At 46.7% G+C, this 18,351-nt stretch overlaps 1 protein-coding gene across 1 annotated transcript in view; it reads right to left on the minus strand.

The window, feature by feature from the left end:
* Positions 1 to 1,639: 1,639 nt before the first annotated feature.
* Positions 1,640 to 18,351, minus strand: part of dnt (tyrosine-protein kinase Dnt) — a 39,431-nt gene continuing 22,719 nt past the window's right edge. The window contains exons 2-8 of the mRNA XM_014358927.2: positions 10,020 to 10,147; positions 5,347 to 5,759; positions 5,079 to 5,264; positions 3,686 to 3,824; positions 3,311 to 3,603; positions 3,066 to 3,225; positions 1,640 to 2,790 (exon numbers count right to left, since the gene is read on the minus strand). Coding sequence (XP_014214413.2) covers positions 2,542 to 2,790; positions 3,066 to 3,225; positions 3,311 to 3,603; positions 3,686 to 3,824; positions 5,079 to 5,264; positions 5,347 to 5,759; positions 10,020 to 10,147 — 1,568 coding nt within the window. The 3' untranslated portion in view covers positions 1,640 to 2,541. The remainder of the gene's footprint in view (positions 2,791 to 3,065; positions 3,226 to 3,310; positions 3,604 to 3,685; positions 3,825 to 5,078; positions 5,265 to 5,346; positions 5,760 to 10,019; positions 10,148 to 18,351) is intronic.

Genomic DNA, 18,351 nt, shown 5'->3' on the forward strand with positions numbered 1-18,351 from the left:
GCGAAACGACAAAAAAAAAGATCTCGGAAAAAACTCTGAAAAACATTGAATCCACCTACTTACATTGTGTGTATACGCATTCGCGAAGACAAAGGGAGAGGAAAAAAGGGCGCAAATCGCGAGAGTCGGTATATATATATTGTGCGAAAAGAGGAAGCGACTCTCCGGTGTACCGCGTATTGTACAGGTGCACACTGAGCCACGCTGCTCACCGCTAATGGCCCACGACGGACGATCCTCGCGCCATTCGTACCCTTACCCTCCGTTTTTACAATCCCCAATACGTTGTCCCCTTTTGCTTCTACGCTGGCTCGTTTCGTTCATCCTTTTGCGCGCTGCAGGTTGATGATCGCGAGGCTTTTCACGTTGCCGCGTAGATTATTTTTTTCTATGTCTTTAACATTTTCCCCTTTTTTAAGAACAACAAAAGCTTCTATGGCTAACACATTCTAAAATAGCACAGGATCTACTGTTTCGGAACAAAAACAAATAAGTATTTAACAAACAAGTGCTTCCCTGTAACCGAGGGAGGCCACATTGAAGGCTGGAGGAAAAACAAAAGCGAGCTTGAAAAAAAAAAGGGCCTTCTCCTCTCTCTGCCCACGACGCTTCGAAAGGGAAGCAAAAAGAGTGTTGGTACTTCCGCTCGCTCGAGTAATGCAGCGTATAATAATTGGGCTAGCAGTGTCGGTGTATACAATATACGTGTTGCGATGGGTAAAAAGTCAGCAAGGCGCGAAGAAGCTCGGCATTGCGTGACGGGCGCGTGCTCTCTCTTCCTCCGGTTCGCGTTGTATGTATGGACATGCATAGGGGGTGGCTGAGTATAGGCTTGATTGCTCGCGTGGCTCTTGTAACCCGTGTCCTCGTTACTCATTTCCCAACGAGACGTCGTCGCGTCGTCCATTAATTTCGTCAGCCGTGAGGGTACAGCTGACTGATTTCGAGGAAAGTCGAAGCTCGAGATGGATACTTTTTTTTATTTTCTTCGACTCTTTTGGCTTTGGACGCGCTTGGGCTGCGCTCCAGAAATATGTTGCGTGATTTATGGGAAGCGCCAGGATGTGGGTGGAGGCCGAGTGTTTCTCGGGGTAAGGGCGCGCGGAAGCGGATACGGAATTTCAACGGCTTGTCTGTACTGTGTTAGCTTAATGTAGTTTATTTATCTCTGTACATGTCTTTTACACTTCAAGGCTAACTCTCGTATTTACAGTGCGATTTAGCTTAACAGGGCGAAAGTCTATTTTTTCTTTCTTTCTCTTCCTCGTCTCTATAACAAGTGGTGTGGATGATATCGGTTCATCGAAAGGATAGGTGCACCGACGATATCATTTTTGGCACATGCACTTTTGTTGCGCATTTCAAAGTAGATACAATGGTCTTAAAGTAAATGTACATCAATCATATCCGTTTGAAATAATTATTGTAAAGATAATCCGAGTAAAAATGTCAATTGCTTTTTTTTTGTATATAAAAAACTTTCGCTCCGAGGCAGTAAATTATATCATCTATAGATGCAGGTATGTACAAAAATACAAAGTAAAACGTTGGCACGTTCGAATTGGAGGCACGATACAAAAAGATGACACACGCAGGGTACCGTGAACACAAGCTAACAAATAGCCCTCAACAGTTTTTTTTTTTTTTTTTTTTTTTTTACATATTCATAATGTTTTTTCGCTGAGATCAACGTTTTTTGCAAAACGTTCGTACAAAAGAAAGGGGAGGAAAACTACAAGTTTTTTTTAAAATCAGTAAGCCAGCTTCCGATTTTTAAATTTTTGCTGGCCTTAGTGTCGTTTGATCGTTGCAATCGTACAAATGATACGTGTAGTTTTCGCGCGAATTTGGTAAATTTTAACAGAATTAAAATATCAAAATAAAATAAAGAATCTCGAAACCTTAAACACTAGTAAAACCTTACGAGCTAAATAAGTCAGGTCATGCTGCAATTATTTCGACAATTATATACAGGCTGAAGGTAATAAATAAAATTACGCTCGAGGGTTAAAATTTCATCAGGTCGAAGTAACGAAATAATGAGAAATCACACCGTCGTTACACCACACATATACATGCATACATGAAATAGTAAAAAAATCTCCGTTATATCATATATTGTAACAACTTTTCATAATCTCTATAGTCCTATATATTCAATTTATCTCTCGATCTACGTCGTAACACATTTTTTTTTCTCCAAGTTAAATAAGCTCTCTCTACTCGTTTGTATCGATTGAGATAAGTGTAAAACCTTCGGGATCCCTAAACATTAAACATCGATATATCTCCGGCGAATCACGATTCTGATCACCACGGAAAAATATGCTCGATTAGCTATAAGCTACCCTGTTCAACAACGATATTCCAATCTGTTTACGGTATTAAATTTTGTCCCCCTCGCTACAAGTGAGTATATCATACACATATTTTATATTCGTTTGATTTGAAGTTACCAAGGACGAATCACTATTTTCGTCCTCTCTGATAAAAAAAAAAACGACCCTGTGGTAACGCCTGTACTGCGGCCCGCTGTCCTTCTTAAACGTATTTGGTGAGCTGGGCGTGGAACTCCTGGAGGCAGACGATGAGCTGGCTGAAGGTGGGCCGCTCGTCGGGCGACATGGCCCAGCAGTAGGCCATCACGGCGAACAGCTCGTCCGGGCAGTTGACCGGCTGGGCCAGCCTGTAGCCGTCCCTCAGGTAGGAGGCCATCTCGAACGGATCGACCTCGACGTACGGCTGCTGCGCGAGCGTCGTCAGTTCCCAGAGCAGTACACCAAACGCCCACTGGAACATCAACGTTGGATGAAACATTTTCAAAAGATAACCCACGTACGCGATCCGTCTCGGATTTCGTCGACGCACACCCACGCGGTTGCGAGATAAAACCGAGAGCCCCATCGACTACCGTTTTCGTTGGTTATCTTATCGGGCGGATGGATAAAATGAGCAAACAAACGAAATTCGATATTCGCCGCCTACGGTAGCCCAAAAAAGAAACTAAAGCGATATCAAAGTGAGGAAAGCTTACACCCGGTAAACAGAGACTAGGCTCAACTTACCACGTCCGAGGCGGTGCTGAACGATTTGTTGAGGAGACTCTCGATAGCCAGCCACTTGATCGGCCGATTCTCGTTGTCGCCCAGGCAGTAGTAGTCCTGGGGGAAGAGATCGCGCGCCAGCGCGTTGTCGGCGATTTGCACGCGCAGCTCGTCGTCGACCCTGCACCATCGAAGGAAAGGGACGGATTAATTTTATCCCAAAACGAGCTTTCGAGCGATATTTATATATACATATGTACACTTACACGCAATTCCGGGCGGCAATGTCCCGGTGGACGAGCCGCTTGCGGTGCAGGTACTGCACGGCCTTGGCGATCTGCAGAGCCATCTCGACGAGCTCCTGGGTGGTAAGGGCGCGAGCCGGGCCCTCGCTGCTGAGCTTGCAGCGCAGCAGGAACCTCTTCATGTTCCTGTAGCCGGTGTGCGGATACAGGAGGAACGGAGCTCCGCGGTCCTCGACCGAGACGCCGAGCACGGCCAGTAGCCCCGGGTGGTTCAGTCCGTACAGCGACAGGCCCTCGCGCAACAGCAGAGCCATCTGGGGGCAACGTATTTATAGATAAAAAAATTTTGCAAATTGGGATTCGATGGAGATTCGACCTCTTCGGGTTGACGTTTACCTGGGCTTGAGATGCGTGCTCGGCCGCGGTTTTAACGAGCACGTCCTTCGGCGTGGTCGCCCCCTCCTCGTGATAACTTCCCCTGTAGACGCGGCCGAAAGTTCCCTCCATCTCGACGCTCAGGAGACGCACTCTGCACCTGCGATTCAAATATTTTTACTTTTAGTGGTGGTTATCGTGTGGAGGTTGATCCAACAACAACCCCCCCGAGGTTTCCAATGCTATACCTCCCTTGATAGCGGCAAATTTAATTCGGACTGCACTTGAAGCTACAAACACCCGCTAACTAATATTGGCCGTAATTGATCGTGATGCGAGCAAAGCACAAAGGCGAAACTCGTTAGGAGAAAAACAGACGTGAGACTCACTCCCCCGACTAGGTCTCTATAGATAACTCGTTTGTTCGAGTAACCGGCGGAGCAAACAAAGTTCAAGAGCTTCCGGGAGAATGAAAGAGCAAAGAGAAAAGCCACCTAGTCCGGGGTATCGGGAAAAAGTTTGCGCGGCAATTATCCTTCAAGCGAGGCGAAAAATGCAAACGACGACGCATCGCTCGAGCTGTTATTTTCATACAGCTATGCGCGTGAATGGTACTTCCGGCTGTTTAAAAGAAAATTCAACGGGGAAACTTTTTCAATACGTTTGGCATGGCGACACCGCCAGGGATGTAAATAAGCTCCCGAGAGTCGGGATGATTTTTGTTTTACTACTCGGGTATCGGCATTTTCAAGCCTCGTTATCCCCGAAACAGGGTAAAATTCGAATAGTCAGGGTGCTCCTTCCTGGCCCAAGCCATAGCCAATCGAGCTTTCAAAGGTGGAGCGTTAGCGTTGTCGTCCCCGAGGAAAGGGGAGAGAGAGTCACTCGATCGACGATTCGACCGATCGATGGAAATTCCGGTGAAGAGGTTGGTAATTAAAACTTTTGTTTGATAGACGCGGAGGCAAAAAAGTCAAGGGGTCTCTCGTGCTCGCGTGCCGTTTGAAAAGTTAACGAGCTCGTGCGGTTTTCAACTCGCAAAGGCAAATCGTTTCCATACGAACTCTGTTGATTGAAAAATATTCCAGCCAACCGTACAGAGGACTGCACTCGAGCGATTCGATTTTTTTACCCTAAAATTAAAATGCCTTTTGCCGTGTAAAAAAATTTATTTTTTTTTTTTTTCAGTTGTGCCGTCTACGGAATCTTTCACTATTCACAACCACGAGAGGCGAATAAATTCTAAAAATGTGATACCAGCAGTACCTAATGGACTGAATTTTTCTTTTCTTTTTGCACACGAAACAAGGACAAAACCACGTATAAAAACGACACAACTAAAAGTAATAGTAACGCGAGAGAGATAATAGTATAGATACCCTGCAAAATAGGGCGTACAGGAGTAAAGGCATACCTCTGAATGGTGATCTCCTGGATGCGCTCGTACAGCTCCCGGTTCGACCTCTCGTCCAGCCTCCGGTACGTCGAGACGGAAGCCGCGGAGGGCGGGGGCGGCGTGTCCGGCGACAGGAAGGTCTGTGCCGGCCCGATACCGGTGCCCCTCTCCACGCTGCACGCCGAGCCGAGTCCTCGCGACTCTCTGCATTCAAACCGATCCCATTTTCGAATGATGTTAAACGAAAAAAAAAAAAAATGAAGAGAAATAAGAGTCGCCAACTCACTGGAGGGGCTCCCTGTGCCTTCGGGCCTTCTTGTCCTTGACGTAGTAGGCGAGCACCAGGACGCATATGGCCGCGATGAAGGCGCACGCGCAGCCAACGGCCGCGTAAAAGACCTGTCCACCCGAGTTGGTGCTGGAGGCGGCTATCGAGACCCCGTCGATGACCGGGTGGCTGTTGCTCTTGTCCTTCAGGCAGATCTTCTTCCGCTTGAACTCGAGCCTCGTGCTGTTGCGCCGCGTCGTCGACACGCTTATTATCACCGAAAGATCGATCTCGGCGTCGTACGGGCCGCAGTGCAGCGCCAGGGCCCAAGTCTGCACGCCGCCCGTTGGTATCTCGCCCGTCTCCGAGACGTTGAGCGACGTCGTCAGGGCCGCCGGGTTGCTTATGTCCACGTAGATGATGTAGGGCAGCTGCAAGTACACAGATTGTTCATTCCATTGCCGATTGTAATACAGGCTCGTGAAAAGCATGGAGGAAAGAAGGGCCCCGAATCAAATAATGGAGACGAAACGAGCGCACGGAATGGTGATGAAAAAAAAACAAAAAAAAAAAAAGGTGAGCGGGGAAAAGAAAGAGAGGTGGAGAGAATCCTGCGAGAGCGCTAATCATAAATCCACGGCTCGCGATAATCGCCGGTCGAGCGTTTCCCGGAAGACGATTTTCGCCGTATGTATATGTATATACCCTCGAGATACGCGCGGAAAAAAGTTGGCCGCGCACCGCGCAAAAAGAGAATAAGGAGAGAGAGAGGCAAGAAGAAGAAGGGCGTAGCCGCAGCCTCGAGCCGATCGCGAACGAGCTGTCGAACGGTTAAGGATGTTCCGGCTCCCTCCTCTCTCTCGGTTGTACTCCGCGGTTGAAAAGCAACTGTGGCGAGCGAGTGATTTATCATTGTTATTGTTACTCCTCGCGATGCGGACACGTTTACGTTTTCACCCCGAGGTTTCGGATCGTTGAACGGAAATCGTACCGACTCGAGGTTTGCAAGTGTATACACTCTCTCCCGCGATTGATTGTCTTGGAAATGCTTTCCTGCATGATTTGCGACGCGCTCGGCCATCATCCTATATTCGCGACTCGTCCTCGCAATCGAAATCGCTCTGGGGAGGTACGAAGCAGAGGAGGAGAGCGCGACATCGATAACGCGCGACGTGTGTTATTTTATGGGTTGCGCGCAGTCGATGACGAGTGTCATATATTGTGCGCCTATACACGCGGAGTTATTTAATGAGTTCGCGGAAGATCGGTATCTCCGCCTCGGGGCCGTTTGGCTCTCTCTTGTTCGCTCGTCGCGGTTTATGGACCAGCCAGCTGATTGGTAAAGTCAATTTTACAACGAGAACGGAAGATGCTGTTCGAGGAAGTGTGAGCCCCGCTAGGATACCTTTCCAATTCTTTGAACACCTAGTTTTTTGCTTAAAGTGTTTTGCAATCAAATAAAGTTTTTATTTTTTGCCATTACTTCTTTGAACACGGTACAGTGCATTACAGTTTCAAAGACAAAAAACAATATTATTCGGATAAAAGAAAGTACGTCAAAGTAGTCGCCAAAGTAGGTAACTATTTCGTTATATAATATTACCTGCCAAAAAAAAAAAAAAAAAAAAAAAAATTGACAATGATTGATACTTTACTGATACTTATCCACTCTGCAGAGGGATTCTGATCAAAATTTACAACCCGCGCAAACAAATGGCATCACATCTTTCCAAAGAACCAAAAACAAAAAACCTGAAAACCTCGGGGCAATCGATCAGAGTCCCGGTCGTCGATAAATTCACCGGGACTGAATTAAACCATTAGCAACAACATGAGCGTTCGCGTACACGTACGTGCCACAAAAAAAAAAGGGTCCACGTCCCTTCGCAAAGCTCCATCGGTCTCTCCTTCGCACAGGTGACACGCGAAACCACCCACAAAAACATCGAAAAAAAATCCTCCCCGAGGAAACATCCTTGGAGGAAAAAAAAAAAGAAAAAAAAGAAAAAAGAGTCGACCATCCGTCGAATAAATCACGCGAATCGCATTATAATTTGTCGCGCGAGCAAACCAAAAAAGCCCCGTACACGCACGCCCATTTGTACGTAAAAGGTCCTCCTCCCTTCGAGCGTGTTTCGCGAGGCAAGAGCCGAAGGAGGAAGAGTGACGGACGACAAAGTCCTCCACGAGCGTTTGACGGACATCAGCCGACGAGGGACAGCCTTTTCAAAGCTCCTTTCCCCGGTTCGGTGTCGCGCGCGTGCGACCGAGTGACGGATGCCGCGGGCCGCGCGCGACTCCCTTTTATTGCCCTCCCCGATGCACCGGGGAACTCGCCCGACCACTTTATCCTCTCTCTCTCTCGTCCTCTGTTTCCCGGGGGGCCGGGAGCCATCTCTCTTTCCCTGCGCCTTCTGTTTTTTGCACGTAACGCAGGAGAGAGATGCACCGACGAGTCAATTCCAATGCCGAGCGGATTCTTTCGTCCCCCGGTCCTCTCCTTTTTTTTCCAAACGTACACGCGTTCCGCGACGATCGACGTCTCGCTATTACATATACGTACTTATTGGTTTCCACGTTCTTTCACCTGCACGATAGGGAAGCGTGTATAAAGCATAAATTTGGCGACGATGCCGTACACACAGTATCCATATACACCTGAATGTGCGAGGAAGGGATGGAGGATGGATGGGTATGAGTCCTGGGCTATTATGAGCACCGGGGTATTTATGCCCCACGATTACACCGGGGGAGGGAGATAATTTGTTCCCATTGGCGTTGTCGAGTTGAGTGCGCAGCCCCGAGTAACCCGATGAAACGGGTTGCTGTAATGTATGCTGATGCCGAGTCGATAAACAAGCGTGACCATTGGATTCGAGGGTTTTTCACTATCGCGCGTGTGTTTTACGACAAGCCCATTGGTACTTGCATTGCGAATGGGAGAACCCTCCCCCCCTCTCTTTCGCAATTACTTGGGGAGTTATGGGAGAGAGGGTTTTTCCACAAGCACACTTTGCGTGCGTCGTATACATATAATAGTGTATACCGCTCGGCCGTTTTCGTCTATAAAGTATTTTGTTCATTATACGTACGGCAAACTCGTGAATATAAATATCTTTGCTGTGTATAGTTTATTACGCGTCCATAGGGGAGGAAAGTTGTCCTTCCAGGTATATTATGATTTTCATGGAGGAAAGAGTTTCATGAATTCCTGCGAACAATTTGTCAAACGCAATTTTCGGTCATTGCACGAGTGAAGGAAGAGACCAGCGCAAATAGCAGAACCCACGACTCGGAACAAAGCCCTTTCAAGGACCTCCACCTGGTTGGCTCCAAATGCCTCAAAAGGAGCCATCACTCTGCGCTGCTCAAAGTGTAAGTATACGTAGAACCTATGTGTTTAACTTACATACCTGATGGGATTTCAAAAAAAAAAAAAAAAAAAAAAAACTCGAGTTATCGTGGTACGGAGAAGAAGAAGAAGAAAAGGACGCGACTCTGCCCAAAGGGAGGTACACAGCCAACGAATGTGGGAGATGAAGGATATGAAAAGTGTCAAACAACTAGTTATACGCAAAAAGAGTTGAAGATCAAATCAGGAACAACATGAGTAAAACACGCGGATGGTCCCTCGTTGTTCCTTCCTCCTTATATTATATGCATGGGAGGTATATTATTATACACGTGTGCACGTGTAACGGAGGTAAGCATTTTACGAGCGTGAAATCCACTCGAGAGAGCCCAGAAATTATTGTAACGTCATTCCGCGCGAGGCGAAAACGAGCGAGAAAAACACTTAAACCGATTGCTCGTCCGAACGAAGGAGGAGAGGAAGGGACATGGCCAACCGAAGACTGTGTGTATACCCGACTGCACGTGGGCTGCTACCGGTGAGCAGATGCTCCTCTCCTGTATATGTATATACACATTTTCAGGACATTGGGTGTAACTACACATACACGCATACGTATGTGTAAAAGGGAGCGAGTGGCGCATGCATGCAGGGTGAGAGCTTCAAGGATGCGGAATCATCGTAAGTATGCAAGCAGGACTACCGATGAGGTACGTATTACTTTTTTTTTTTCGAGCAAAAATTATGATGCCAAAGAGGAAAAAATATGGGAGCGCAACAATATTCTTGTCTTTGTGTATTGTAATATCTAATGTTCAGGAGATATGGTAAGTGCAGGCCTCTGTCGAAATATATTTGCATTTCTATCGGCGTTACACGGCGTGTGCGCGTTGTAGGTATACTTGTACCCTCACTTTTTTCTCGTAAAATATTTATTATTTTTGCTTTATTATTCCGTAGCTCGTGGTAAACGCCCGTTCAGCCCGGGGCTGATAATTTTTAATTTGCATAATCATACCTACTGTTCATTCCGCGTTAGTATTTCTTTCTCGCTGGAAAATTATTTTCCACTCGGAAAACCGTGCGGATGCTCGATTTTTTTTTCCTAACTCTTAAAAAACGCGTATTTCCTGCGGAGTATATTGTAGGCACGTGCAAGTTGGAATTTGCTCACTTGGGGATAAATTACTCGAGTCAGCAAAACTACTCAAACACGTTCAAGCTGCCGGTAATTCTCTCGCAGGAGGCATATATATATATGAGTACGCGCACTGTGATATATAATGGGAGGCTGGCGATGGAGGAGGAGGAGGGAAAAAACTGAACTGTCGAAACTTACCGGCCTACCGGCGAGACTCTCCCACGTGAAGTGTAGCTTGTGCACGGCTGCCGGCACCGGCACCACGAACTTCATCGCGTACTCGTTGACCACACCCTCGCGCACGTAGAACAGCTCGGCTTTCAGACCTGAAACACAAATAAACAAAGGGGTTGTATATTTTTGATTTTTTTTTTTTCATACAATTAAGATGACATTGTCGTTTAAAAGATATTTCGAGATGAGCATGGTGTGCTCTCAAAATACATGGGAAGACCAGTTATTCGAATTTAATAAAAAGAAAGGGGGGTAAGCTAAAAGCTCCTCGGGACGAGATGTACACACAATCGCGGGTCCATCGAATACTCCAATTTGCCCTTTTTCGTGCTTCGATGCTCAAAGAGAGCCCCTTCCAGCTCAGCGCCTTTTCCTCCCCGTTGCACGTACATCAACATCAGAGGCGCGTAAAATTTGATCAGCGCACTCGGGCGGGAAAAGCCTCTCGCTTCCATTTGCCTCTCGACGCGTTCCGAAAAAGGGAGGAAAGTGGCACGCGTGCCAACACCCATGCCAAAAAAAAAAAAAAAAAAAAATATCGGCGTTATCTCTTGCGATACAGAGTGCACTTTCCCGTATAATGACCTATTCGCTCTTCCCCTTCCGACGAGGCGAACGAGGTTACGCGGTGGGACTTCCTCCTCGCATATTTCGATTATCGGTGGCTTGGGGGGTGCACACACATAGGGGCGTCGAAAATCGAATATCGATCACCTTTGCAAATGCTGTTTCCGTGTAAACTCTGCCACGATGGGGCGAATGGGTTTGCGTTGATGCGCCCCAGGTTGTACACCTTACGTCTTCGATCGATTTGAGCATGCAAACACCTACACACTCATATTATCGTTCGCCCGGAAATTTCGTGTTAAATCACGCGAGAGGGATGAAATTTGTTCCTGATCTCGACCATATTCGCAAAGTACAACCATATACCTGCGTATAAAATGTAATTTATACACGCTCCACCAAACATTTCGAAATTCAGACTCAATTGTCGAGAACCAATGGTCTTTTTTCCCGGGTATTCCTTCTCGTTCTCTAATATATACCTGCAAAAATCATTTGCACTATACGCATATACAATATCTTTCAATGGGCACACGCGTGAAAGGAGGTGTACATGAATGACGCGCTTAATCGGAGACGTATCGTATATCTCTCTGTCGAAAGAGTCCCAGCAGCAGCCAATACTCTTGGGTATCGTATAATACATATACCCGCGTGTGCAGAGAGGGTGATAATAATTCAAGATACCGGCTCTGTAGAAACTCCTTGCCAGTCCTGGGTTCGCGGAACAAGAGCTTGGCGACCCAAGGTATACGGGAGGAGGGCCGGGGGGGCACATCATACAAGAGATCTCGGGACGATATCCTGCACACGGCCTTTGGGACCCGCGCGAGCTGACCTCCCGGCTCGTGTAACCCCTAAATCGTCGTTCGGTCGCGCTGCGACAACGAGGAGGAGGACGAGGAGCAGAGTGCGCAGGAGATAACTATCGGAGACGCTCGTTAATTTGCGCCGCGTTTTATTAAGGAAGGGAGAAACTACTCTCGAGTTGTACATTTACGAGAGAGAGAGAGTGGAAAAAGGTACATGTGGACATAAGGAGAGGCGCGAGATGTTTTAACGACGACTGTTGATCCATACCGGTTTTGCCCTGCCGCGAGATGCGTGTAAGAGGGACACGCTTCCCCTTCGTTTTCTTATTGTACTTACTCCACTGCTCGTTTGCTCCTTGGCTGCTTTTATGAAGTTCTGCACGTATCTTTCGGTTTGTTTACGCGCGCGAGAGAATTTATGGGATATTGATTCGAGTGGTTTGATCCATATACCGATGTGCCGATTTTATCACAGAGTTTTTCTTCCCTTTTTTTTCCACTTCGATCGAGAGGTGGGTTGGATCAAAAGTGTACCCTATAGCGATTCAATTAAAACGATAGCTTCGCACTGATTACCTTCGTATAATAAACGCATACGTAGATAAGGGCCACGCGATTGAATTTTAATTCAAACGAAAAGGAAAAAATCGCCATTTAATCATGTGTACACATATATGTATGCCAGACGATTAAAGCGAACGAATCAAAAGCTGCTGCGCAACGTCAAATCGTACAATGCACCCAGCCAGATGAATTGTGAGATTTATTCGTTTCTCTTACCGGGAAAATAATACAATAATGCATTTGCACACTATTCTTAATATCTCCATTGAATATTGTTTATATCTTGCGATAAATTTCAATTAGGCTTGGATAAAAATTACGACGATGTAGTCGATGCTTGCGGCGCGATACAATAAGTGTACATTTGTAATGTATACAGTGGGTATGAGAATGGATTGAGCAACTCATAATATCTCATTGTCTGTTCGGCTCCAGTAGTACAGAGAGAGATGGAGAATATAGCGCGCATCCATCAGTCCACAGGAGCTGCTTGTGTAAAATAACATTTAAGCGTCAAAGGGTACCGATTGTCAATATAATACGTTACACGAGGATGAAAATAAATATTTTGTGGCGATGTCAAGCTGACGTCCGTAACTGTAGGTGGTAGGTATATAATATTTATAGTGTCTATCTGTCTATTGTATATGGAGCGAACACTGTAATATTGTGACCGAGCGTGTCTCTTCATGATATGGCTACTGGGCGCACATCGTCATACCGTATACATAATATATGTGTACACCCCCTTCAATGCAGGCACTGATTCGGTGGAGCTGTTGGTTGTTTACGTGAAGCTGCACAAAAGAAGACTCATGTGCGAGTTGCAAAGTTTGGAGTCACGAAGTTTCTCGAATATTTATATAGAACCCAATGATAAGGCACACCACAGAGAGAGGGTAGGTACGATGGTTGGAGATCTCTCGAATCGAAAAACAAACTCCGCGTCATCGGCTGCGCGCGATCGGTTGGCAGCGATAGGCCTCCCCCCCGCGCGTGTATACAACCAAGCCGGGAAGGATAAATAAAAGTCAAAAATGTATATCCACACCACACAGAACACGCGCGCGAGATAGGGTCTCGATGATAAGGTATGATGAATTCGAGGTGAAAAGCTTCCCAAAAATAAAAAAATAAATAAAAAAAGAAGAAGGGTGTACTTGCGAAGAGGAGAAAAGAATATACAAATATATATCGGACGGGGATGGAGGTGAATCAGCCACGTCGGATCGTAATTTTTTTTTTTTTTTTTGTCTCTCCCGGCCAACTCGAGTGAACAACGGTGTCGAGCGTGTATAGGTATATATACATGATTGTGTGCATGGAGGGGTACAGCCGAGAGGTCGCATCGTTGCTGAACCCGCAAAACCGCGCTGAACCGTTTGGCAGGTGGTGCGTGCAGTGATGTTGCGACGGTAAGCTTATATTATATCGTATACGCGGCGCGAAATTCTCTCTTCCTTTCACCTTTTGGCTCGCGTTGGCTAGCTGCCCCCTCGCCGCCAGCCGTACGGCTCTCTCGCCAAATTCTGTCGATGTTCTTTTGCTTTGGAATCGGCGAGCTTCGTCTGCTGCTGTTGTGGATTATTTTTATTTTTTTATTTTTGTTTGCTCAGCAGAATGCACAGTATTTTTGGGTGATTGGAGACGCGTTTTGGTGTGTACGCGGACGAGTAATTTATCGACGTGAAAGGGGCCTTTATTTATCGTCGCGACAGCAGCAGCAGCCACCTCTGCTACTTTTTGCCGAGATTTATGACGGAGAAGATTTTTATTTAATTTTGTCCCGCTGGATCGAGAAATTATTACCTCGTTTGAGCGTCGATGTTATAATGACAACAAAAAAAAAAAAAAAAAAAAACAGGGCCCAACCAAATTGTAGATCCTTTATCTTCATACGTATACATGTACACATATTGGGAACTCGATCTTTCTCGCTTTTTATTGGTCTCTTTGATAACCTCGAGCGAAATCTACTGCGGTTGAATAATTGATACTTGATATTCTTATTAAATCTTTGTCACATGGTTAAATTGTGATGTAAATTCGTGAGTGTATACGGCGTATAATGTATTTTTTCTTCTTCTATGCACCTCTGATGTCTTTCGCACTATTCCGCGGAAAAGAAGAAGAGTCGCATCACGGTATACATCACACGCGTACAAATATACGTGCGAGGAGGAGAAGGTCAGCGCCGATAGCGAACTGCAGGGGACGAAGAAAATTTCGTGTCGGTGAAGAAGCTGCAGCAGGGCAAGAGAAACAGAGAGCCGTGTGCTCTATACCTCCTCCTCCTCCTCCTCCTTCGATTTGCTTCTATATCTCCGTCCTATCTTTTCTCCCGAGCATCCTCGTGTCCTTCTCTTTCCACCTTTTCTCTCGTCTCTCTCGGTCTTTTCTTTTTTTTTTTTTTCTTCTCCACCTCCGCACACGAGGAGCAAAAGGACGAGGATAGCCTCCATACTCGGTTTCCCTCCGTCCATACATACATATAAATATATACCTACACCACGCTAGGCTCGCGAGGGAGTCCGGGGGGAGTATCTGATAGGGACGGTTAACAAGGCACGAGTAAATTTTTAAGTCACCGGAAGACAATGCTCGGCCAGGCCTCCCCCCCCCCCTCCTCACTCTCTCTCGCCGGCTCCTTCGTTCCGTTCGTGCAGTATTTGCTTTCGAAGAGCTGGTCCCTCTCTTCCTCGTGAGGCTCGCGATGAGGAGATCGGGACCCGCTCCTCTCTCTCTCTCTCTCCCCGGCAGCCTTTACCGGTTTTCTGCATCAGATATCCCGTGCCCACGACCCCGGCCGTGCACGAATGGGGCCCTTCTCACTCTCTCTCTGCTACTCCATCGCCTCTCCGCAAGCTATATAGCTGCCTCTCTGGGCCCTCTCTGTATATATACCTTTGTTACATCCCTTCGTCATTCCCTCCTCTATTCTTCCTCCTCCTCGATCTCGTACACAACATATACCCGCGTACACCTTCTGGTCCCGGTACTGCTGCTTGGGTGCCCTCTGTCCTTTCCTCCCCTTCTCCCCGCCGTGCAGGTCGTGATGTCGTTAGCAGGAACGAGTCACCTCTTTAACTTTCTTGTTTGCCTCTCTCTCTCTCTCTCTTTCTCCCTACCTAGTTTAACAAGGTATAAAGAGGAAGCCTGCAGGGCCTCACACTTCGTTTAACGTGTAATGTATATATACAGCACGTACACTCGTTACATGCCCATCACCAAACGTGTATTTATATATTTTTAAATGGTTACATCTTACATATACGCTTCCGTTTTGCGTTTATTTAAAATGTGCCTATAGTCTACCGTCGTCGTCACCACCACCGTGTATGTATACATCCCTACGCACCGTCATCATCATCATCATCATCATTTTGTAATACAAACAAACAAAAGATATATCAGAGGTGGAACGAAGCTCATCGCCAATTACTCAATATTACTCGGTATATAATATATATAGGTACTGCGCTGCCAGATCGAAACGAATGTTACAACAAACAGACAGACGGGCTGATGCTAATTGATGGTTCGCAGCTTAAGTATACGTACAGTGAGCTCGAGTCCCTTGCTCCTTATATTATATACCTAACTCTATCCCGCGCTGTGTATTCTCGGAATCGCGAATTAGCTGATCCTCGTACAGAGACGTGACGGGCACTCCATCGCTTCAAACGAGATCAGCGTACAATCATCAACGATTGATTTTATTTTCCAAAGGGGGAAACGCTGAATAACCATCGAGTGCCACTGTTTGTGCACTGCAAGGGTGTACATGTTAGCGAGCGTAATTAATTCTCGCTGTATATATAGTGATGGGAGCTGAGCAAACACGGAACCAACGATGGATCCGCTGCATCTATGGACTCTGGCCCTGAGACTTATCGGCATCAGTATACGGCATTAGCAGAGAGCATCCGTGAAAATTTCGTCTCTGACGAGAGCAAGAGAGGGTTCTTAGATTCGTGGTGGCGATATAGGCCCCGTAATTAACAGGCCAAGCGGCACCCGATGGCTCCCCGATAGCCCGGGGGTGTTCGTTAGTAGAGCTCGCTTCTGTGGCGAAGAAAAAAAAAAAAAAAAAAAAAAAAAGTCCTGGGCCTAAAAATCGAACGCGCGCGCGTTTGCTCCTGCTCCTTTGGTTGTTGTTTTTTTATATCCCTCTGGCCCTTTGGATGATTTCTGCGAGGCGATTGCGTGACGAGGAATAAAACATGAGACTCTCTCCTCCCTCCCGGCCCACAGCGAGATCATCAGCTGGAGCAACAGCAGCAGCAGGAGCACACTCACGCGCAGTCAAAGCTTCTGTATACTCGTTTCGGTTTAATTAGCTGGTATTTACGAAAATTAAGGATGCGAGCTGAATTTGCATTGCCGGGCGCTTACCGTCTGCGTCCACTATACTGTTCTCGATTACCCCTTGTCCACTATTTAGATCCACGTGCTGTGCGAGGCTTCATTTGACGAAAGCCACGTCTCGACTCTCGATTCGTTTCTCGAACATTTAACATCGATGGAATATGTATACATGTTTTTACAACCATCAAGCTGTTCAAGTGAGTATAATTTGCTTTGTTTTTAGTGCAAAAAAGTATTGAGGAGGAATATGTGTGTATACTTCGATCACCTGTTGTCTTCCCCCAATAATAATAATAATTCGTACAACAGATGTATCGCAACAACTTTTCGTTATTCATTGAAACTCTCGTTTCTTCCAGAGCTCACTGCACCCAAGAATGCCAACTAATCTCCCCAAAAGCCACCACAATTGAAACAAAAGCAGAAGCTCTACCTCATAGTTGTCTTCGGTAAAACCTAGCTAGACTACAGGGGTGTGTATATTTGTGAATAAAAACGAAGAAAAAAGGGCATCAGAGATAGAGGGAGAGCTCAAAATGTTCCATTCACTCTGGTGAAGAGTAGGTGTATGGGTATCAGCAACATTCGCACATCACACGTGATCCTCATAAACACAGAAAGAGACGACGGCAAGGGGATGGGGGGGGGAGGGAGCGTATAATAAACGATGCACAAAGGCAGCGCGAAAAAGAGAATGGAGATGAGCCGCCGGCTGGCGCGGAGTAGATTACCATGCCGCTCGAAAGTACCACATAACGAAACGAAGAGAGAAAGCAGAGAAGAGGAGAAGAAAAAAAAAGGATCAGCAGAGTAGGTGCGCATATGTATAAAGTGAGGAAAAACAGACACTCCACCCAACACGTACATACAGGGAGAGCGTGCGCGCACGGGAAATTGCCACTCTCGAGCAAAAGTGCATCTCTCTCTCTCTCTCGACAACACGGCGGAGCATGAAAAAACCACGTCCCTCTAATCAATCCGAAAACAGAAGAGACAGACGGAAAACACACGCTCCTTGTCTTTTTTTTTCCTCCCTCGAATTAGTACGTATACGGTGGGTAGGTACAGTTTGCAGTCAGCTATATATATATATGTACGTATAGAGCCTCGTTAGACAGCTACTGCGTAGCCGGCACGGCGTCTTTGATCTTTCCAGCCGATTCCCCCGCGGCTCCAAACGCGCCTCTCTTCCTTGCCCTTCTTCCCAAGGCCCTGCGCAGCCCTCTTTGCCTCCCCCTTCGAGCCGAGAACCAACGGAGAATATGGAGAAGACGACGAAAAACGAGGCGACACTGTACACACGAAAGCCGCCATCAGCGAGAAAGTTGACGCGCATGTGTACCCCGAAGTTGTACAAAAGTAATACTAACGGGAGTCAAAGCGGTGTATGGTATACCGATAACATGATCGTCTTCTCTACGCAGCAGTGATCCAACAGCTTGTTCAAGTGGCCCCTGGGTACGAACGGTGCCGGTTGGAGAGCCCACTCGGGCCGACTTCAAAGAAACCTGGGAGCAAGGGGGTGGCTCGCCCCTCCGCTTCAAAGGGCATACGTAGAGATATGGGGATGCAAGAAGAACACACACACATCGGACCAACCCCTTTTTTTTTTTTTTTTTGACAAGCGAGCTTTTGTGCAAGCTCGGACTTTGAACTTTGAATTGGAGTGGCGTGTGTCGTCGTTGATGGACTCGAGGAGAGACAGAAAAATCCGAGGGAACGGGACAATGGGCGAGAAGGGTTTGTTTAAAAATCTGTATGGGTGAGCTTTTTTTCTTCCACCTCGCGAATTTTCCTTTCGGACGGATAGTTGACAAAGAAGAGGCTCGTGACTCTGGATGATTAAAGAAAGATCTCCTTTGTGAGGAAATCGCTCAGGTGGGAGGGTCCAAGGATGGCCACCGATGCCCCAGCAAATTACACTCAACATCCTGGGTCTAGTCTAATATTTTGCGACTCGACAGTCAACTCGAGAGAATTATGGA

The sequence above is a fragment of the Copidosoma floridanum genome, unplaced genomic scaffold, assembly GCF_036245765.1.
Source record: "Copidosoma floridanum isolate Cflo_tuat_1 unplaced genomic scaffold, Cflo_Japanese_pri ptg000001l, whole genome shotgun sequence".
In the NCBI taxonomy this organism is placed as follows: Eukaryota; Metazoa; Arthropoda; class Insecta; order Hymenoptera; family Encyrtidae; genus Copidosoma; species Copidosoma floridanum.